We start from the raw sequence: 23527 nt of genomic DNA, 5'->3' as shown, positions 1-23527 counted from the left end.
GAAAAATTATTCGATATGTCCTTAGACCAAAAACATTTTCATCAACAATTTAGACTACTTCATCTTTCACATATTGAATTAGTTTGATTTATTATTATTATTTTTTTTAACTCATTATTTTGCCAACTTTCAAATAGGCCGAAAATTTATATAAACATATTTCAATAATTTTATTTTCTCCAAGATTCAAGTCATTATTGTTTTCTCTCTAATTTCTCTTTTACAAGGAAAGAATGGCGCGGGATTAAGGATAAAGATTTATCGAAAATATAATTAATAAATAAAATTTAATTAGATAATAAATAAAATCTAAACAAATCATGTTTATGGAAATGTCTTTTATTTGTGTGAATAATAAATAAAATAATAATAATTAATAAATCAATCGTTAACTAACTAAAATAGTGATTCGTGACTAGGTAAGACTCACCGTTTGCAAAAGAAAGATGTGTGTAAAATATAATACCATATTAATAATATAATAATAGTACAAGTTAATTAATAATCATAATAATAATAATAAGAATAAATTTAAAAATGGATTTCCAGTTAACCACTGGCATAGGATGATGAGGTGGGAAAAGGTTTTTGGTTTGATTACAAGAAGGATGTGCAGGACTTGATGCTCTTTATAATAAAAGAACGAGGTAATTGTGTGATATTAAATGTACGTGTTACTAATAAGATAATTTCTATAAACATATTCAGCCAAAAAAAAAGATTATTGTAGTAAAGTAATAATTAATAATGAAAATAATTATAAGTTAAGTGTGACAGAATACATAATAATAAGAACAATAAGACTAAAAATATTATTCATGACAATAATACTAGTCGGAATAAATATAATTATGTTCATAGGATAATAATATAAGAACACAAAAAAATAAAGTGTACTTAAAATTTGCAGCTATTAAAATTATGTTGAAGTTAATATAATTATGTTCATCATATACTTTTAAAATAGCAGTGTGTCATTAAATAACACTAAACAACAAGGTGAAAGCATCAGTCACCAAACCTTCATCAAAGAAAAAAAACAAATATTGTTTATGCGATTACTGGCATAGATATATATATCTATATATTTTTTTTATATATATAGAAAATTTTTATGAATTTAATTCTATATATATATTAAAATTTTTACATACTCTAATTAAAATATGTACCCGCGCCTATTCCGTACTTTAGTATATTCTTTGTCTATCCTCTGTAAAATATACTTTGTTGAAAACGCCAATGGTATTTATCCTCACGCAATCTAAATGTTTAAAACTTTCCTCAAGTTACTGTGACATTTTTTCTATCATTGAATGACTAGCCTATCCACTTAATAAGTTGAACCTATACAATCAATTTCTTTAAAATATTTCTATGCAATTCCCTCTTTAATTTTCTATACCTCAAGATGATTACATCTTACATAATAATAGTTTTTGATTGCGCAAGATATGTAAGCTATTTATGTGTATAATTATCATCATACCCATGATTCTTCGCGTTTGTTATAATTTTTTTTTATCATCTTTTCGTTGCATTCGAAAATAAATTGCGAAAATCCCTTACCTATTTCTCGCGCATTTCATTTAAACTTGCCTAATGCATATCCAACATAATAAAATAATTGTCAAGGCTACTTGTGCTTGATCTTTTTGAAAAAAATATGCTTTAAAATACTATTTACATCTTAAATAATCCTAAAGTTTGGAATATTATAAGACACTGAGACCAATCTGATCATTAAAATTCGCCAGTCAGTTTTGCACAGCCAGTTAAATTAAGATTAAATTATTTTTAATCTTAAAACGCAGCAGATTTAATTCTGCTTAAACGACGTAAAATGAAGCTAAAGATTTATTTTACGTCGTTTGGTGGCGATTAATCAAAACTTTTATCCCTATTATTTTACAATAAAGACAAATTTTTTTTAATTCTCTTATTGGTCCAGTGGCTTACATTTTCAGACTTTAGATTTCTTTGGACCAAACATGACTCTGGTTTCTTAAAATTATTTAGTAGCAAATAAATTGAATGTAATGACGATTAGAGCGAACATATGACATGGAGAAAACTCAAAAATTAGTAGAAGAGACATTTTGCCTAATTTTAGTAATAATTTCTACTTTGAATTTCGCTCTTGCACTCATTCTCGCTTTTTGTTTTTATTCTTCGCGAATTATACGATTTTTCTTGTGTTCCTTATTCTTGTTCGACTTAGATCTAGTAACATCATCGGCGTTCACTAATTCATCATTCTTTTTACTAAAGAATGCATCATTTAACGCGTGTTCTCCCTGACAAATGAATATTTGTTAATATCGATACGCTCACTTTCGATAAATTCGTCGATCTTCTTGTTGATTCCTTGACCTTAAGGCGATCCAATTCGTAGCGTTTTACAGGTTTGCCGTTTGACGACCACTGGATGTTTTGTCGCCGATAAACGTCAGCTCACCTGGTTGTTAAAACGTGTCTTGCCTTGTCCGTAGTTTAGTGTTGTTTCTTGTGAGTTTTTAGTTCAATTGAATAACTTCTCTCGCGATATGTTACTAAAGATACCTGATGTATTCTCGGCGAACAACTGTCCTGCGTCGGCAAACCTCTTGCGCTTCAGTTGCACATTGCCATCATCAAGGAAGGTTTGTGATCTTGATTGACAAATTGACAACTAATGTTGCTTATTTGTCACCGGGCTACCAAGCAGAGCAACGCAGCGCAGGCCTGCTTCACTCGAGCTGTTCCAAAAAGTTTGGACTCTTGAAATACTCGGGTACAGGGTCATCCAGCCTTGAGATTACTTTGTAAATTGCCTTTTTCCATGATTGTTCGGAATCTTTGCCACCTTGGATGGCTTTGAAAAATTCCTTTAATGTCTGTTCAACCACATACCTAAAGTTACCAGGTACCTATTGAAAAAAATATTATTTCCATTAGTATTATTGTCAATATTTATACTTGGATTATTTTAAGTATTTATTTAGAGCGTGATAAGCAATTTAATGTGTTTTAAATATGAAAATATCATTGATCATTGACACTTGATTGTCGTTTCTTGTATTTGAAAATGATACAAAGTCACCAGATATTGATAGCAACTATTAGAGATCTAAATGTTGAAGACATCTGATGATTGTTGGCACAAGAAACATCCTCATATTATATAGTGTAATGTTCAATGATATTCAATAACCATGCTTTGACGTGTTTAAAAGTAATTAAAAGATGAATAAAATAAAGAAAATCATATTTGTAAAGCATGTGCGTGTTTGTATATTTGCGCACCTGAGGACCCCATACCTCAATGTGGTTGTTGCGGTTGTAATGAAGGTTAAGCACTCGATAAATTTCCGAGTCTCCACCAACCCTGAGATCTTCCACGTTCTTTACTCCTTCTGATACCGCTTGCCTCGCGTATTTTTCCATTTGAATGTAATAAAATTCTCTGAAATAAACAAAAAAGCCTCATTAGAAAAGTCTATTAAAAGGAAATGCAACTATGCATATAAATAAAATTATAATTTAAGTTTTACGGGTGTCATTATAATGAGTTTTCCGCGTTAAAGAAAATTTCATACATTAAAAGTACGAAAGAACACAAAAGTTACCTTCTAATGAAGTAGGAAATAATGTATAAAGTAAAATAACAACTGACTTTTTAGTATTTAAGTTCATTAATTAACGCAGTTAAATAAATATAACGCGCTAATTGGTTGGTAATTACTATAGTGACCTGAGTCTTGCCGGAGGGGTTGGCAAGAGAAGAAGGGAAGAAAAAAGGCGTACGTTTGATGGTGGCCGCGTAGTTGAGGGTGAGATTCGTCGTTTCAACCTAATCGTTGAGACGGTAGTAACGACAAATGCAAAATACAATATGCGAAGGAATACTTTTAATTAACAATTCTTGTCTTATTTCAAATTGGCTGCTTGTTGAAGAATCAAAATTAGATAAACCGCTTTTTTTTAATCACATTTATTTCTAATTATAAAAAATGTGCTCTTTATTTTTCTTTAAGAGAACTAATTAAAAATTAAAAAGGTATTTGTTTTTTTTATTTTTCAAAATGATGATACAAATTGTGACATGGTTATTCTATTCAACAATGTCCAATTAAAAAATCAAGACTATTTCCAATCAAATAATTGTAACGATTACATTATTCATCAAATATGTTGTAGATGAAAATAGCATTCATATGAACATCAATATTTGTATCAGAGATGAATATATGTGTGTATGTGATAAAATTACTCCCTTCAGAGTAATCACCAATTAAGACTGCGCATTTCTCTATTTCCTCTGCATCTCAACCTGGCGCCGTATATGCAAACTCGAGATCTATAATCGAAGGCAGAAATCTCATGCAAAGAGAATATAGTGTAGCCACTAGTACATGGTATTACTCTGGCGTCTCTTCAAATCAGCGAACTGATGAATTATCAAGGGTGCATATCACCTGCACTCTATAATTCTTACTCAACCACCCATCATTCATATATTCAAGCCTGTCGAATCACTGAGTATAGACGAGAATATCTGCAAAGTGCCTAATTAAAACAAACACCCCGAGACAGAAACGGGACGACGACGTGGGAGAGATGATAAGCTCACACGGGACTCTAAGGGTTTATGCCGCGGGCGCGCAAACTTGCATCCACCCCCGCATTATGTATATAATAGACTGCTAAGAGCATGAGGGAGATGCAACTACTTCCGTCAACGACAAAAAAAAAGGCGCCGAGTGCTAGAATTGCCACTCTTCGACGACGAAGCGTGAAGAGTGTGAGCTGCTACGCGATGCGTGGCTGCAATGAAAGGACGACAGTGAACGAGATGGAGAACGCAAGAGGCCATTTGGACGCAGGTGAGAGTGCGAGGGTTTCTACAGAAATTACAATTTATAAAAGAAGGACTGATACAGCGAGTTATTCATTGTGGTTTCGTATAATTAGGGTAATAATAAGCATCACTTGAATGTCTTCAAACTTTTCTTTTTTATCATATATCTTTTTATATGCTTTCGAATGTGCTAATTGTTAAGATTTAATTATCATCAAGCTTTTGATGACATCATTCGAATGCTAACTTGAGAGATATAGATTTAAAAAAATAATTTGCAATGATTTTTATTCGTTCTTTTTGATCATTTGCATTTGACTAAAAAGTCCTTAACCAGTAGAATGTAGTCACTAAGAATAGAGGAAAACAAAACCTTTAAGAATATATACGGTTAGACCTGGCTTCTCATTTTACCCTGGTATTTCTTTAGAGTTTTTTTTCGTATACTTAAAAGACAAGTATTCAAAGTCTCTGGTGCTGTTTCTTAAGTTTTGCCAACCCCTCTTTAACGGTTTTAAGTCAACCGACCTCCGACAATACCCTGATTCTTTTCCCCTTCGACGTGACTTGGTTTCTCATCGCTCGAGACATTTACTAGCCACCTTGACCCTGAAATCTTTACCTTTGTATTACCTTCAGTGGCTTTCTTACACAAAACTTTCCCACAGTCATTTGCAAGAAGGGTAAAGAATTGTCAAGTCGAAAAGTCTTAAAAAAGGGAACAAGTTGAATGATTTTATTTTATTTTTTTCTCAGAGCAGTTAACGGAGATTTAAATAAAATAAAGTAAAATAATTAGTTATTTACAAATAAGTTGTACTAATAAATGTACATCAAAAGAATAAGTAGCATTTGATATGTGAAAGATGACGAAGAGAAAGATGTGTCAAAGCCTTTGATATTGAGGCGAGAATTTAAAGTATGAAAGTGTATGTAACTGAAGGGGGAGGAAACTGTGAATTAACGAGAGCAAATGTTTGGTTGTTACGTTTCACGATTGCACGTTTGCTTGCCAAACCATATAAGCATCTATTCATAACGCGCGTTAAAAAAAGGAATAAAAAGAAAGGTAAAACAAATAAAAAAAAGGGTGTCATCCAAGTAGAAGAAAGTAGAAGAAAAGGAAAAAATGTGCATGCTCGGTTTTTAAAAGATGTTAAAGCATTTTTACCCTTCTTAATTATATAGTATTTTACACTTTAACACCATTCTCATGAGTATTCAAACACGAATGTTCCTTTATTATTAAACGTGTATATTTTAACGCAATATTGTTGCTATTTTAAAAAAATACCCGCTGCCATTTTAATGATTTAATTTGATGAATTAAATAATTGAAAAAGGTATATATTATCATGGTAGAGTAAAGATTACATTAACATTGGAAAAACGTAAAAAAAATCCTTTACTTCTCTATTATTTGACGACGATGCTAAGCCTTGGACAATCGTTTACGATCAACGTAGCAGATGTGCTGTCGACAATGAAAACCGTCGTCGTCGTATAGGGTTCTAGTCATCCCCTTGCAAAGAGGGAGCTTGAGAAACCGGGGGTTCAGTCGCGGGGTACCAGAATGGGGAGACTAGATTTCTGGCGTCAAAGGGAACATGCACGGGTGCAACTGAGAAAGGAAAACAGGCGACGTTGGTAAAAGAGAGTTTGGTAGGGAGAAAGAGAAATGTGTAAGGGGGAGACGTGAGTCCGCATGCCGCACGCGCCAATCTTACAATGAACACTTGGCAGATCCCGTGCACTTCGGCCCCCTCTTCACACTGGCATCTGGTTGCCTTGAAGCTTTAGCTTTTCTCATTCTTCTCCCTCTCTTATTTTTTTCTTTCTCTGTACATAATTCTCACTGCGGGATGTTATGAAGAATAAGGGGTGGACTTGAATTCGTGGGGGTCTCTGGTCGTGTGCCCTTAAGTTGCCTACATCTGGTTAAAGTTTTATCTTCCACCTTTCCTATACACCACTCTATGTATATTTATTTAGGTAGTAGAGTTCATATTTAACTCTGTATATTGGAGCATTAGAACATGTAAGGTTTTTTTTTCATTTAAAAGTTTTCTTTTTTGTTGCAGGTCTAGCAAGGTAATATCGAGAAAACGAGAGTCTGTTTAGAGTATACACGGTAGAATATGATGGTAGTAACGGGTTGAAGAGGGAGCAATTGCTTTGAACAGTTTTACTCTTCAGTAGTTTCGGCCCACTCCCCCTATTTCACGTATATATACACCACTAATCTACCTATAGATACTTGGACAATATGTGTATGTATATATATATCGACACCAAAAGCTAGCTAGCAAGTTACTATTCAACTGATTTATTCTTTATTGTATTTTTCATTCCAGAATGTGACTAAAGGTATTTTTTGTCCTTGACGTACTTTGATACTAACTGAGTATAATTTCAGTCGGTCGGTTTTTCCATCGTCCTCTATACTGATTGGTTCTACATGTTATTGATGTGCATTCACTTTACTTGGCGTAAACGTCGTACAAAGACCAGCAGCAGCAACTCAATGACGTCGTCTAGTTGAGGTCATGACGCATTAGAAAGACAACGACTATAAAGAGGTGGGTGGAGAATAAAGAGATATACCGCTTTTTTTCTTTTTCTCTTGAGAGAGTCGAGCTTACGAGAACACGGAAGTAGAGCGAACTTGGTTCCTGCTGTACTCGCTGAGCAAACTTGTTCAACTTCCCGCTTCTCATCTTCTCTCTACACCGTTCTTTATATTTCCACGAGGTAACTCTCTTTGTAATTCTTTCAGGATACATCGACTAAACAATAAGTCATCTACCATCATCACTAAATCCACAAGACTTTTTTTATGTGTCACGGCAACCTTAAATTTTGCACATCTATCCTGATGTAGTTGTCATGCCCGTTGGGATGAAAATGAAAGCTAGTGGAATCCACCCAAGTAAGTACATATGCGGTTATCAAGGGAGTAAAAATGCTATGTGGGAGTACGGCGTAGGATCGTAGCGAAGAAAAGAGGAAAAAGGACAAGAAGCGGGTTAATTTGAATCTGCGGTGTGTGAAAAGATGAGAAAAGAAACGGCTAAGCCCACGCATCAAAGTATAAGTGTGGACTCACGTCAATGTGTAGGAAAGGGTTACCTAGGTTAGGGACTCGGAAAACATCCTTTGTCGAATGTATCCCTACAGGGACCGTTCAACCGCCCGGCAACTCGTTCAACCCGCTCAGAACAAAATCAATAATTCTTTGTTGTCAAGTTTACCTCCTCTTATGCTACGCTAAACCACGTTAGTTGAAGCCTCATCGTCTAAGTAAGATGATGATGCTGATGATGATGATGAAGAGCCAACATAAGATCTACTTAAGAAATCATTTTCATTTTCTTCCTCTATACTAATCTCATAATATCTTTTATTGACATTCACACATGAGAGTTGTTTTTTCTATTTACGTTTTATTTTCCTTTATTCCAAGTGTATGACTCATTGATACAATTCCGCCCTCACTAATACCGGCTAAAAAAGGGGCTGGTCGTCGACAAAAAAATTGTATCGTAAGATCATCACGTGCCGAATTCGATCTATTGAATACTGTTATGTTGAATGAAGGGATAGAAGAAGTTTCCGGGTACGTATTTTATGACTTAGAGAGGGGGTGAAAGTCTCATAGCAGTGGGGCAGTAGGTTAGCTAGGGTGTCTATGCTGTGTATATACTACATACACTTCAACCTTGATCAATTCAGCTTCGTGTACGATCAGTAACAGTAAAGAGGATTTGTCCAGCAACTGTCACTAATAGAACAAATAACTATTCTACTTTGGCTATAAAGATTACCAAGAAATATTATCCATCTTATTTTTATGGACCTATTTCATAACACCTGCTACAAAACCAATCAAATTAAATAACCAATATGACAAAATGAATTTTGCTCTTAATAGAATACAATGAACTCATACAATCTAACTACTTATTTCTTCTTTTGTAAAAGTTAATCGTCTTTGAAACCAGAATTTCGACGACCTATTTATCACCCGTATGTGCGTAAGATAGCTGCAGCAACCCGCATAATAATAAGTCTCGAGTTCTCGCTATATACTTGAAAGACAAATCGACATAAGGGCAATTTACATACGATACTACGTAACGGTTCTTGAAAAAAAAGTAGTTCATATCATTGCTAACGTCAATGCACACTATCTTTCTGAATCTTCCAAGTTAATCAATAAACTTGAAGCCATTAGCTAAGTTAAAGTTACGTAACTCAAACAATAATTAACAGAACAGAATTTTTCTCCAACAAATGAATTGAAAGAAGAAGCTTTTTGGAGTTATTCCAGATTGTTTGTAAATAAATTTTGGACACAGTTAAGCTCAGGAGACTGGACTGGAAAGCTTGATAGTGGATCGAGAAAAAAGTCAAAATGAAAAAATAGAGGAAAAGGAGCGAATTAGTACGACCTAGAGGCAACGTAGTAATTATAATCCGTCTGGATATTCGTTTAATCTCTATATGTAGGTATGCAAAGGACAGGTGCAATTTTTCCAATATCGTTTTCACTGACAAAAATATCAAATGATACGTCACTGATGACAATACCTAACGAATTTTAGGATCCAACGAGTTATTATATCTTCATCTATATGGATTCATACCGTAAAGCACATGTCTCCATTACAATATTTAGCAATTGCTGTTGTCAGTTTATTTCAACAAATCGTTCTTTTTCATGTCTTTACAGTAATTATTCCGGATCATTGGAAATCATACCAAGTTTCAATGTAATAAAGAAGAAAATTCAATTCGATTGAAAAATATTACAAAAAATGTAAAAGTCAATGTAAAAGACTTGAACGACTTTATTTGTCCAGATGAAAACTAATAAAAAAAAACATATTTCAATAACGATCAATTAAAAAGTAACATTTAATCAAACGATATTCTTAAAATATTTTAACGAAAGTAAATGACAGAATTTAATTTTCAGTTCTTCCTATTCATATAATCTTTATTGATAAACTGTTCTGCACGTTTTTTTCACTACTGAGATGCAAATTAAGTCTTCTGTAGACAATAGCAGTGAGGAATAATTGAAATTAAAGCGTGTACTTCTTTTTTCTCTAGCGTGTTTTCTTTCACTGCTTGTCAATGTATTATAAATTATTAATAAAGTTCTTTTATTTTTATTCTTAGATATTGGAAACATCGAAAACCTCAATCCAAACTTTATGCTCAATTATCCAATAAATTCTTCCAATAAAAAATTCATCAACGCGAATTTTTATTGATTTATTAAAGAATTAAATTATATTTAAATATAAAAAATAACTTTTTAATTTTATATTCACTCGGATAAAATTTCGTTGATTTAGAGATTTTTTTTTAAATAGCAAGAAGTTAATAAAGAATTATTGAATAAAAGTGGTTAAATGAATTTTTACTGAGGGATGATACTGATGCTCTAGATGTAAGTACACACTGTAGCTCATAGTACTGGATTAGCCTTGCAATGGAGATGCTTACATCCCTTATAAAGTCTTTTCTTTTCCAGCTTTTATGGCATCTCTAGTTTTCTCACTCCGGCAGTTCTCTTGCTCCGATAGCCTCGCGGCTACTGCATTGTCTACTGCTCAGCCAATACCCGTCATGTTTCTCTTACTTGTATTCATTATCGAGAAAAAGAAAAACGGCAATATTAACTGAGCATAAGAGTGAGAGATGAGTAGAGAAAAAAAAACCGAAAAGGAAGGCCAGAAGAAGAGCCTTATGTGCTAGCTAGTAGCCAAACCAATCTTTTCTCGCGATGAAGTCTCATGACTATCTTTCTCTCTCTCATTGCTCGTTATATATTCGTGCTGCAACTCTCAACAATGTCGAGAGCTATTCACACAAATGGCCTCTTTTTTAAATTCGCGGCTTCTACCCTCGAATTAGTCACCACCTCGATTTTTATTTCTGAGCAAACAATGCTCCTCGTATTAAAATCGCTCAAGAAAAAATTCTGACTCAATACAGTATTTTTTATTTTTCTTCCTATTCACACAACCTCAATTGTAGCCAAAAATATTTCACATCAAGAGAAAAAATTAATCAAGTGGACCAATAAATAATTATAAAGCTTCATATACTTTGTTACCAAGTATATAAAATGTTATATTCAACATGAGATGACGTAATAAGAAAAATTTATACTTTTACGTTGATGGAGTAAATCAAGAAAATATCAGAAGTTGCAATGCGAGAGCCAACTGTAAGAGGTACTTTGGGTATTCGTCGAAATATGTTATAGTAATAAAGTCGAGTTACTAATTAGTGATAAGAACGAAATGAGCAATTTTTCATTGAGTGACTTGTATTCATATACACACCGGTAGAAATGAGAGAGGGATAACTTTAAAAATTGTAAAGCTATTAAGCTTCAGAAATACGTACATATAATTCCTATCATATTATGTAAATCATGATATGTATTAATTAAGTTATCAATTCGTTGGCATAAAGTATTCTTCAGTTACAATTTTACCATATTTTTCAATAAAGAAATAAATTTAATCTAAAGGAATATTTTAATTTATTCAAGAAAAAATAAGTATAATCATTTGAAAATTATCATACTATCACCCTTAGTCTTTCGCGTACATGATAATTAGATTATTACGCAGAAGCTAAAGGATAAACATATTTGCACATGCAAATATAATTGAGTTATTAGCAAATAATGAATTTTATATGAAGACTCAAGTTAAAACGAAGCTGGAGGAAAAAGGGCGTGAGATGGGATTTTGTACACACTTATCTTATAAGCAAGAAGTTACGCAAGAGGTTGAACAACGTACCAACTCCCCTCGACGATTGATGCGGGAAAAAAGAAATAGAGACGTAGAGGAAGTGAGCTTGGGATAGGTCGGAGTTGGACGTATACTTACGGAAGGAAAAAGCCTCCGTCAGCGTGGTAGTATACGACAGGCCAAAGAGTTGCCACTCCATTATACCGTGCACTGAGTTTTTAATTAAGGAGTCTGAACGAATTCCTGGAGATTTTTCGTGGCTTTTACTCTGCTACGTCGTCATAAACACACACGACCGTAGTATAAAGAGAAAACGTACGTATATATGCAAATAAGTACAACGAGAAAAATTCAAGACATGTCACGTGAGTTATATTATACTACACAGTCGTATATTCAAATAAATCTACAGAAGCTGCTTTTTTCTTTGTGGCGATCGAGGATACTTGAGTCTTTTTTATTTTCTCCAATTTTCCAAGGACCGCGTAGAGCGCATCAATGTCAACGAAATGTAACCTGCTCGAGTCAAAGACTGAAAAGTTTCTTTTCCTTTTCATTAACGCGCACCGCTTGATGTAAGAGATGAACTCAAGAACTAAAAGACGGTATAAGTGAAAGATACACGGACTTATGTCTTGAAGGTGTGCAATAGCAGCACACCTTCACCAGTTTTAATATTTCTAACCCTCTTTTCGATGCTATAGTGCTTTTTTCGTCAGCCTCTTCTATATATTTCCAAATTCACCACTATGCTTCTTGCCTTCTGGCTTTATTCACTTCTAGATGCTTTTGTCTTTACACTGAAAATGTGTATATACTTGCTCATTTAAAAAATTTTTCTCTTTTGAGGCTCTTAAAAGAAGCGCCAAAGGGGTGGAAAAAAGTCAGAAGATGATCGTTTGGCATATAAAAATGTAAAAAGTTTTTTTTTTTTATATATAAAAAATCTAGAATAAAATATTATATAAGACTGTATGTGGGACTAAATGAATTATCTTTTTTAATATGTTCATCCAAGTAATACACACAGTTTCTCGTGGAAATCGTTATAAAGGATATGAGACACGCGCCGTCGGCGAAGAGATTATGCGAAACGAGAGCATGATAATTACAAGGCCTCTCCTACTTACATTCTCTTTTTTTCCCTCTTGCCATCTTTTTCTATCGTTTTTCCTCTGTTTCAGAAAAGAGGGAGGATTCACATACTTACGAAGAACAGCTTGGAAAAGCGTATAGCTGAGCGTGAACGTGGATCGTGAGTATACGCGTAATCGAGGTAGCGGCTGTTTGCTCAGGGTACACTCACCGAGAGAGAAAGAAAGAAGGGTAAGTCGTTATCACGATATATACATGTGTATGCAGTGTATGATGAATATCACATGCACACGCTATAAAACGTACGACGTCGCTATACCTCAAGGCTCAAATTTTCTCCATCCTGTGTCTCTCAATCTGTACGCCAGCTTATTTCTCACAACAAGAGAAAACCTGCGGCATGTATACCTACACAACTAGCTTATTTGAATGTCTACAGTGGTCCACTGACTACCAGCTTATCCACACGACAATACGTACATGTGACGCTTGCTCTAGCCTTTTCGCTAAATGGCTCTCTCTGGCATACCGATCCACTCTTACCGCCCTTCTGGTAACGACCACCTAACTACTTCCTGTGCTCGAGTACACACAATCTTGTGGGATTAAAAAGCACACCCGTTTACTCTCTGAGAAGACTGCCGAGAGAACAGGCGGTGTCGCGACTCTCTCTCCACCTCCTTTTCTCCTTCTTTATCATTATCACTCACTAACGTATGTGGAAAGATTATTTCGCAGTCCGCTGCCCGTCAAGACTGAAAGTTAACCGCGGCCTTTTCTTTTTAATTAGTCTGAGTTTATAAACACTTAGTATTATTATTATTATTATTATTATTCTTGGTATATTTTCTATAAGTTAATTAAAGTGGATGAAGGCAAAGAAAGATCAATGGTGACAGTTGATTTTTTTATTATTTAATTGAATATTATTTTTCTTCTAATTAAATTGTAATTTGTTTTAATTACACATTTCATTATTAATAGTAGAGACAATAAGTTATTTTAAAAAAAAAAACTTCTGATTAAAGGAAAAACGAATTAATTAAAATATCAAAAGAATGCTATCTTGTTATTTTATCAGAAAAGATAATTTTATAATAGTCGATTGAATTATATAACCAATGTTTTTCTCTATAAAAAAGAAAAATATAATTTTTATATTGATTTTTTTTTGTTTATATACAGAATAAAAATAAGATAAATTTTTTTGAACAAGTAATAATCATTTAGTTGTTACTAATTAATTGAATGATTTATTATTAGTTCAGCATTTGATATCTTGACAAGTTAAAAAAGTGATTTCGCTATAACAGTAAATCTTTTACAGTCATGGTTTTACCTTCACGGTGTTCAACTTATCATTCTCCTATAAGCTACTATTAATTACTAGTTTTAATTGAAACAAAAGTTTTACGGAAATGCATGGGAAATATATTTAATCAAATAACAGATGCCTGTCATAAATGTAAAAAAAAAATAGTATAGGAAGTGTAAAGAAAAGGCACGATAGTTCTTTGAAAACTAGGGAGAAACAAGAAAATATACGCGCAATAGCACTAACGACCGGTCACGTGTCTGACGAATAAGATAAGGGGTCAAAAAAGGAAATTTGCGTTTAGAAAATTACCGCGTCATTACTTCGTCTGACCCTTCACGTGTATTATATACGAGAATGAGACAGAAGGCGCGGCAGCCAGGGAGGAGAAACATAGTGACGGAGTTGTGAGGTGGTAGGTGGTATATTCCATCCACAAAGTGTGATCTAGCAGTGCGATAAGTCAAGCAAGAAATTACGAGCACACGAAAGACGAAGGGATGAGTCGTCCTTGCACGAATACTTTGTAGTCACTCCTCGAGGGTAAAATTAGACACTTACACGTCACCATTGAGCATCATATTAATTATTGAAGCGGTCAATAAATATTTAAGTATTTTTTTTCTTTCTAAATGTTGAAGGTTCAATTATTAGAGAATTTATAGTACAATTGTAGTGAATAGTAAAGAAAATTAAAACTTATTTGAAATAATTGTAGAAAAAAGGCATAGAAAATGATGAGAACGACAAGGTGAAAAGAAATGATGGGTCACAGAAAAATGTAGCGTTTCGTGTCACACGGAGAGAAAGAGCTATTTGGCCCAAGTTTCATATCATATGTGGTCATTACCCATCATGTACGACATAAAATGTCTTCCATCTTGATGATAATATCGAGTTAGCTTTGTCGCGTGTTCTGGTACAGAATCTGATAACAACCCTAGTCCTACTATCTAGACGTTTCCACCTCACTTTACTAGAATATCTCTTTTTATTCTGATATTTCCTAGTCACTTTGTTCCATTTCCTACGAAAAAAAAATCTGATCTCCTTTTTTTTTTAATAATCCCTTTCAATTCTAATCGTGAATGAATATTCTATCGATAAAAGAAAAGACACGTGAACTCTATTGCCCTAAGATCATCTAATCACCCTCGTTGAAAGCGTGAGAAAATAGGGTGGCCTCAAAAAATCCTAGAGTAATTATCGTTCAATATTGAATCACGATAAAGATGATCATTTGTCCTGGTTTTCTATATATTTTAATGCTCAAAGTGTTACCAGTATTAAATAAAGAAGATCATAAGGGGAAATAAAAAATAATAATTTTCTATTGATATCATCTAATAAATTCTAATATGCAACATAGTTTACATAAATGTATTTTTTTATATAAACTAAAGTTCAACATATATAATTTCACCTAATTGACTTGAAATCAATATCAAAGGAAAATGAATTTTTTTATGTGTCTATATATATATATATTTATTGTTTTTTTCCATTTAAATTCTAACTATAATAAGATAACATTGATTATATAATTTTTTCAATAATAAAGAAACAAAGAAAAATAGCTGGAAAATGACGATAAGTAAGTGTTTATAAACAAATGAATATTTAAAAGGGACATTGAAAAAAAAAATATATACATTTAATAGGACACTAGCGGATATACCTTATAAAGGTTTAGATGACTTCATAGCATGTACATTGACACGAACCTATATAGGGGCTGAGCTTGATATTTAATACTAGAAGGCTGATTCCGAGAGAATGAGTGCTTTTCGTGACAAAAGTACAACATCGTATTAAGAGGTGAGGGGGGAATTACTTGGACGATGTTACATGCATAAGTGTAGAATAATGTAGTGAAGCATTTCCGCATAGGAAGCCGTGCATTAGGATATCAGATCAAGCACGCGTTTGATTCAAAGCAGAAAACGACGAGAAAAAAGTCCAAGCGACTAGCCTTACGTGATTAGCTGAGTTTACCAAAGGGGTGGTGGGCGGAAACGAAGACGACATTTTACTCGCGTTTATTTTAGTATTGAAGCTTCTCTCTATTATTTTCATTAAATATAACGTAGATAAGAGATTACGTGGGTTGATTATATAGTTGGATTTTTATATCTGATAACAAAAAAAAAATATGTCTCCGGCTTAAGTAAATGATGTATGAAAGTCTATATGAAAAATCATGAACGATAAGACAATAGAGTAACATATTATATGATAATATATAACGTCTAGACTACTTTAGTTCATCTTATATATCTACGATCTCGTACTCAGCCTAATTATAATCATACTAATGCCCAGTGGCCAGTACTAGATACCACCTGCAACCCTCCTGGGTAAGCTAACAAGTATCTACGTAGTCGACGATATGTTGGACGTTGCAGAGTAGAATAACGTAGTAACTTATTCAACAACTTGTGGTAATTAAGATTCAGACACACCCATCATGACTTTTCACCATCTCTTGGATTCATATGAAGAACATGGTGAGCATGATGAAGGAGTGGCTTACCTTTTATTCTCGTTTACATGAGAGTGGGAGTTTACGGATAATGAAAATTGGTAATGTAACTCGTCATCTTGATTTCAAGTCTTTGAGAGCACGAAATTGGACTTGTTTGTGGGAATGGCCAAGAGAGATAGAGAAAAAAGTAATATGAATTAAATGAAATGTCACTCACCTAAAGTTGGAGAACCACTTGACCAACTGTGCGGTATTATTTTTGTTGAATTTGATGTCTGGGAAGTACATCTTCAGGACTGCTGAGGACGGATACCTCACCCAGAAGAACATCAGCTTGGCCTTCCTGAGATGCATCGGAGTCAGCGTCGACGATTGCACAGTGGTTAAGGAAATACTTGGATATTATAAAATCTTATTGTCTAATAATTATTTTATACTTGATAGTATTTTTCTTTATATAAAATTGGATTAGAAATCGTACAAGCTGAGGTATTCTGATAGTTGTGGGGTCCCGACGTTAACTCAGGTTGACCTACGATTGGCCACATCTTCACTAGAAGCCTTACTGTCTCCTTACTTAGTAATAGGATATCCTACTGTGGTTTCATCGAATCTTTATTTGGTTAATCCGCGCGTTCGATATCTCTCACCCCACTTCAATAGATGATACTGTGTTTTATGAACATTTTCTCGCCTTTGTATTTATTTTAGAGTACTTCTTAGACGAGAGAAAAATATTTAGGATATTAATGGAAGCGTTGCAGCGTTCACACGTGATGAACAAGAGAGTCGACGTTGAGGTGGACTCTGGAGGTTGCGATGCATGTAGTTGTGCGCTCGACCTACCCCTAGGCTTATCGTTTGACGAGGATGAGCAAGAGAAAATGTCGGAGGAAAAAACGACGGCATTGATTTTACATCAAAGGGCGAACTAAAAAGGCGGCAAAGAACGTCGTGTGATGATCGAACGCCCACGATGCAATACCGTTGCATCGTACACCCTAATGTGCAGCTCTACTCTCTAACTCTACTGATCGAGCGAACTGATCCCTTCCTTTCACCCGCTCTTTTTCGTTTCCTTTTATTCTTATTTCATTTTATTTACGTTTATTGATTTTTATTAAATTTTTTTTTTCTTTTTTAATAATTAATTTGACCAATTTTATACACGGATGAATAATTCACTTAAATTCATTAAAAATAAACCAAGTTTATAACTTTATGGCATGAATAAATGAAAAGATACCGTGAGTGTACTTTCATATAACTTGAAAACGAATTTCCCATTTTCTCAGTCAAACTGACGGTGCAGATTATTGGCTTGGTAAGTTGGTAGAGAAGCTCTATGTGAGTAGTCGAGTACAGTGGAAAGAACTTTCGTAACTGTACTTTGTTGCTGGACAAACTCTATGCTCGTATGTGTGCTCGACGTTAGTCTAAACTCCATGACGAACTAATCTAACATTCGTATAAGCTAACCGTCTAACTACCTCAACTTTACAACTAAGTTTCTGAGAAAAAAAATTAAAACAATTGTCAGCAAAGTTTATATTACTTATACTTAAATAAATCGTGGACTTGAGTTAACGAGACATTTTTTATACCTTATCAGCTTATAGACTAATTATTTAATAGATAATAATTGATATTGATTATTAGAAAAGGATATTGTAGGCTGAACTCCATCATAACTGATATCACCAGAGTTGCAATCGCTTCCTCTGTCGTTACTGTCAATCCTTAGATGACCATAGTCTGGACTACCATGTTGAGCCGCTGCTAAGAGTGCAGGATGTAACATTGCTGGTGGATGAGGTAGTGGTGGTGAATCACGAAGATCTACACCACCTCCTGGTGGACTTGCTGGAAGATGATGAGGTCCAGGTGGCGGTACTTGACCTGGATGACCTCCATGTGGATTAAAGAAAGGTGAATAAGGTGAAAATACTTGGCTTTCGTGAAGACTTGGATTTGGTATCGCAACACTCGTAGGTAGTGAAACTGGTAACATTGGAGGTGCCGCGTGACCATACACGTGGCGCGTTGGTGGTGGTGGGGGTGGTGGACTCTCATTACCACTTTGAGAACCGCTGCCTTCTTGTGCTAAGATTCGCGATACGGTTCTTGGAGTAATCCTTGTATCGGTGACCTGGGAACATAGATCAAACTTTATCGAAAAATGCCGCTGTGACTGAACATATAATAAAAATATGACAATTTACCTTATGTCTTTTCTTCTTGGGTGTCATAACGAGCGATAATGCTTCATTTTGTTCGATGTCTCTCGCTTCTCTGTCTTCACTTCGCATGTTGCAGTATTGATCACGTTGTTGTTCTCTTTGTTGTTGCTCTCTTTGCTGTTGTTGTTGTTGTTGCACTTGCATCGACGCCATAGCATATATCGTCGGTGGTTTAGGTGCTTGAAAAATAGGAGCATTTGGTCTCGCCAATGGTGGTAATTGATTAATTTGATTTAAATTATTTTCCGTTGGGCCTGAGAGTGGACCATGTGGACCACCCATAGAACCTATTGGCGGATAAGATGCGGTTTGAGAAGGTGGGGGGCCACCGTTGAGCGGCCCCCGTGATCCGTTTGGGCCACCGGATGGTTGAGATGCTCCCCTGTCAACTACTTTCGTTCTTGGAGAAGATTTTCTGTCTAGCAGTTGACTTCCATGAAGAAGATCTTTATTCAATTGATCTGCACTTGCTTGAGCTGCTTCAATTGATTTACCAAACCTTCTCTGTTGGAGATATTTAGCAAGCACGGCATCAACAACATTCCCAAGAGTCGAAGACATTTCTGATTTTAAAATATCAACAAGGCCTTCAAGGTCGGTTTCAGTGATATGAGTTCCAGCTGAACTCGCAGAGTGTGTATTACTTCGAAACACGTTCAGTCTTTCTTGGAAGTCCTTATGTTGATGAGGTGTATTTGAAGTTTGCATTTGTGGTGTCTGAGGTGTTGGTGGTCCCGTATTTCTTTGACTTTGTTCTCGTCCTTGATTAGACGGAGGAGGCGTTTGTTGACGTTGATGTTGTTCACGTTGCTGTTCACGTTCTCTTTGCTGTGCTTGTTGTTGTTGTTGTTGTCTTGCAGCAGCTTCTTGATGTTGTTTCATCCTTTCTAGAGCTGCATGCTGTTGTTCTAGGTATAATTTTTGGCCCATATGATACATTGCAGCCGCGGTAGCATGTGGATGATCAGGCGGCAGTGCTGGAAGGCCATTATAAGGTGGTGGATGAGGTCGTGGCGGTCGCGGTGGCGGCTGCTGGGGTTGATTTTGAGGACTCGCTGGTGCTTCACTATTTTCATTGCTTTCAGGTTCCATTCGACTCGAAAGCTCATGGTATTTTTGTTGCATCACTGCGAGTTGTTCATGTAAACGTTTTAATTGATTTTGTAGAGTATCCTTCTCTTCTCTTTTTTGTCTTATTGTCGAAGGATCCTCTTCTTCTTCACTATCTTCATCATCAACGCTCATCATTGAATCATTCATATTGTGTTGAAGAACGTGATGAACAGTTTGTTGCTGTGGTTGATAAAGTTTCCTTTTTTTACAACCATTGACAGGTTGTAATGCAGGACTACTTCTCATCGTGCTAACAATATTCTCAACACGCGCACGTTTAATTTCTGTCGATGGCGAGTTAACTTCAGACTTTGGTAAAATTGGACATGGTGAATGACTCGCAGAACGACTTTTTTTGATACTCATTGAGTCTGGTAATTCTTCTTTAATCGATACTGAACCAGGACGCGTTACCGATGGGCTTGGAGGTAAACTTGGTTCACAGTCTGATCCATCAAGATTTGCACCAGGTTCCATACCCGCCTCGGCAAATGCTTCTTCCATAGCACGTGCAGCTGATGCTGCGTCTTCTGCACTATCTTCAGCATCTCCTGGCATCACAGTATCTCGATCACTATGATTAGTATTTAAGTTGTTCCCATCAACACTTTCTTCTTCTCCACTTTGCACTGTACCACTAATCGCACGCGCACTATCACTATTTTGATGATGTTGTTGAGGACTTTGTTGTTGGTGTTGTTGAGACTTAATTAAATCAGTTGTATTGTTATTGTTATTATTAGTATTATTATTATTGTTATGATTATGTATACTGTTGTTATTGTTAGGTTGTTCCTGTACACCAAGGGCGGTTAGTTTACGTCCTTGAAGTATATCACGTAACATATGTTGCGTAAGTTCAGCCGCAGTAGCTGGATCATCACAATTGACAACCGCGCCTGATTGAAGGTTAGCAGTCTGGTCCATGCCAGCTCCAGTCATTCCGTGGCTTCCTTCGGGTGGTGATCCACCGGCATCACTTGCCTGTTTCACTTGTCGTCCAAGGAGCTCGTTCAGCATCTTGGCGGGGCCAAAGCTTGGAGCCCCGAAGAAGCCGAATGCCGCGTGAGCGGAATGCTGTGTGGTCGGCCCCGTTGTTGTAGTGAGATGACCTTGAGTATTTGGTACTCCAGACTGTTGCTGGAGTTGTTGTTGCTGCTGCTGTTGTTGTTGTTGTTGCTGTTGAGGCGATGGTTGATGACTTGATGGTGGAGCAGATCCACTAAATATCGCACCGTATATACCACCGCTTAAGAAGGATGGCCGGGAACTAAAGTTTGGAATACTTGAATAGCTGTTGCGTGGCTCGCCGGCGTCCACGCGCTGTCTGGTGCGCTTTTGCTTCTTCAAAAGTTGCTGTTGCTTACTATCCGCAGTTGCTCCGTAGAGGGCGAAACAGTCGGTCTCCTCCTCCGATGACATCATCGGCCGTCTGGTTGGTCGGCCCCCCAAAGGCCTCCGCGTCCCCTCCCCGCCAGGGCTCCTTATCTCCCCTCCCCTTCTTACTCGAATAGCTTGCCTCGTGGCTTTGTAGGCTCTTACTACACCCCAACACTATCCCTTCCACTGTAGCCACCTCGCTCCTTCTAGCAGTCGTGCTCCCCTCCTTACAGTTTACGGAGATTTCTCCCTCCTTGATGTCGCGACTTGTATTTCTTCTCTCTCTATCGTGGTCTGAAAAATCGCAGACCTTATTTCCTTTTATTTTTTTCTCCTTTTTACTGTCAATTTTGTTACTTTTAATTTTTTTTTATTCTTTTTAATTCGTCGATAATGACAACGAGTTAATCTTCGATCGTTTTTCTCTTATGTCATCACCGCCACCGCAACTATATCGTGTCTTAATCACTTTTTTCTTCTAGTTGCAATGTCTTTATGTACCAATTATTTGGTCCTTTCTCTCCTTTTTATTCTATTTTGCATCCACGGCCTTCCCTCTTCTCTATTCTCTTCGCCACTACCTTCGTTTTTAACTTGACTCTCGTTTACTATTCTTCACCACGTTTTTTTCGCCCTAAAATCGACGCCAATGGCTGTCGATCACTAATCTTAAATCTATGATACGTTCTTAAATTATGCTTGCGATTGTTCAAGAGTGTAGGGGTGTTGTCGGGGCTGTTATTGCTCCCGTGACTAATATTACTCTTGCTGCTTTCCCGACAACTTGAGCTTGTGTTACACTTTATTTCTCGTAATCGATGCTTGATACTTTCTTTATTTTCGTTTATAATTCCAAGTGTTGCAGCTGGACACGGAGCTCGCGTAAGCGGAATCCTCGTGCTCCCGCCTGGGAGCTGCATCCTTCGAGCGCTCCAAAGGGCTAGCTGCCCCTCGCTCCCTCGTTTCGATATTCGTGACTTCAATTCTATCGCTCTGCAATCAGAAAATCAAAAAAAGATACATTAATAATCCGATTATTCAACAGTATAACAAGTTTACAAGTTGTTAATCAATTTACAATCTTTATTGTTTCAATTTAAAAACCATAAAAAATTTATTTTAAAAAACTATTTAATTGCTAAATGAAACTTAAAGTTTCATAAAAAAATTTAGATAGACTCGAGTCTTATGACAAGTCTAAGAGAATTAAGAATGACAGTATATTCAATGATAGAAAAGACAACTGACTTTATGATGAGTAAAGAAATGACCATAAGAAAATTACATTCAAATATCTTATTCAACAAGCTACTTGCAAGTTTTCAATTACATATACACTCTGAACTATAGATAGATTTGACACATGAGTCGATATGATAAGAAGTATTTTTCTGGAGCATCTATTTAAAAAAATAATAATTTTAAAAAGTAACTGTTTATTGAAGAATTGTATCAAAGTATAAAACTAATAGAATCATGATTGTTCTTTTATTTTATTATTTATAAGTTCATTCACTTATAAATAAATCAAAAATTGTATCATCATGATAAAAAGTTACATAGATATAGAAATAAAAAACACACTAGGTCATCTAAAATATTTATATCTTCAAGTGTAAGAATTTTTTTGCTAATCAATACAATGTATGCACATAAGACGTAGATGTACTATATTAAAGACCTTTTCTTTAAATCAGTATAAAAATAGTTGCCTTCGAAACTCAGAAAATCATTCATTATAACAAGTTTAAACTTTCTTATTGATTAATGCAATTAATAAATAAATCTATTTTTATATAAAAATAATACAAAAAAAAAAATGAGATGACATTAAATGTAAATTTATGTTCTTCGAGATAAACTCTATATTCTTATCATATCTAATAGTTATTTCAGCTGTGCAAATTTATTGTAAAAATTTCAAGATCAATGTCAATGACTTGAATTCATTCAAAGATAAAATTAATAACATATCCTCAACTCAAGTAAATAAATAATATATCCACCATGCGTATAACCTAAAAGAGCATAAAAATCAATAATTGGAAGAATGCTGTACAAATATCATTTCACTCGAGAAAAAGAAATGAAAAAAAATACGTTGGGAAACCGAGTGTACCACGTGGTAAAGACATATGGTTGTAGATAAGAACATGAGGCCACTTTACCTGGGGACGCTTCGAGGGGGGGCCTCTCTTTCGTGAGGGTACACAAACCACTCATACACTTCCCTTAAACGCATCGAGGGCTCTGATGCGTGGGATTCAATGAAAAAAGAAA

At 35.3% G+C, this 23527-nt stretch overlaps 1 protein-coding gene and 1 long non-coding RNA gene across 6 annotated transcripts in view; both read right to left on the bottom strand.

Moving 5' to 3' along the window:
- Window positions 1-907: 907 nt before the first annotated feature.
- On the bottom strand, window positions 908-21855 carry pros (prospero). Of its 4 annotated transcripts, none has more exons than XM_035085277.1 (5): window positions 18737-21855; window positions 18184-18681; window positions 16732-16886; window positions 3286-3445; window positions 908-2909 (listed from the first exon to the last, which is right to left on the bottom strand). In XM_035085277.1, the coding sequence occupies exons 1-5, from the start codon at window positions 21290-21292 to the stop codon at window positions 2730-2732; spliced, it is 3549 nt and encodes a 1182-aa protein (XP_034941168.1). In that variant the 5' UTR covers window positions 21293-21855; the 3' UTR covers window positions 908-2729. The 4 variants fall into 4 exon arrangements, with proteins under 4 accessions (XP_034941168.1, XP_034941170.1, XP_034941171.1 ...); XM_035085279.1 differs by having other exon boundaries at window positions 3301-3445; XM_035085280.1 differs by having other exon boundaries at window positions 18184-18663.
- Window positions 21856-22189: 334 nt separating this feature from the next.
- The window catches only part of LOC118068101 (uncharacterized), a 59507-nt gene continuing 58169 nt past the window's right edge, over window positions 22190-23527 (bottom strand). For both annotated transcript variants that reach the window (XR_004690468.1, XR_004690469.1), the window contains exon 4: window positions 22190-22240. This is a non-coding gene — a long non-coding RNA (uncharacterized lncRNA). The remainder of the gene's footprint in view (window positions 22241-23527) is intronic.

Source organism: Chelonus insularis, unplaced genomic scaffold (genome assembly GCF_013357705.1).
Source record: "Chelonus insularis isolate UGA/USDA-ARS -01 unplaced genomic scaffold, ASM1335770v1 contig_399_pilon, whole genome shotgun sequence".
Lineage (NCBI taxonomy): Eukaryota > Metazoa > Arthropoda > Insecta > Hymenoptera > Braconidae > Chelonus > Chelonus insularis.
Note: the sequence above shows the minus strand (reverse complement) of the source record. Positions and strands in the feature narration are given on the sequence as shown.

Bases quoted from the DNA above. Each gene is read 5' to 3' on its own strand.
- pros (XM_035085277.1), bottom strand. From the start codon at position 21,292: ATGATGTCATCGGAGGAGGAGACCGACTGTTTCGCCCTCTACGGAGCA. The intron at 16,887-18,183 runs ATATCCTTTTCT...ACCACTGTGCAA, and splicing joins ATGATGGAGTTCAGCCTACA to TCGTCGACGCTGACTCCGAT. The intron at 2,910-3,285 runs GTGCGCAAATAT...TTTTTTCAATAG, and splicing joins TTGAGGTATGGGGTCCTCAG to GTACCTGGTAACTTTAGGTA.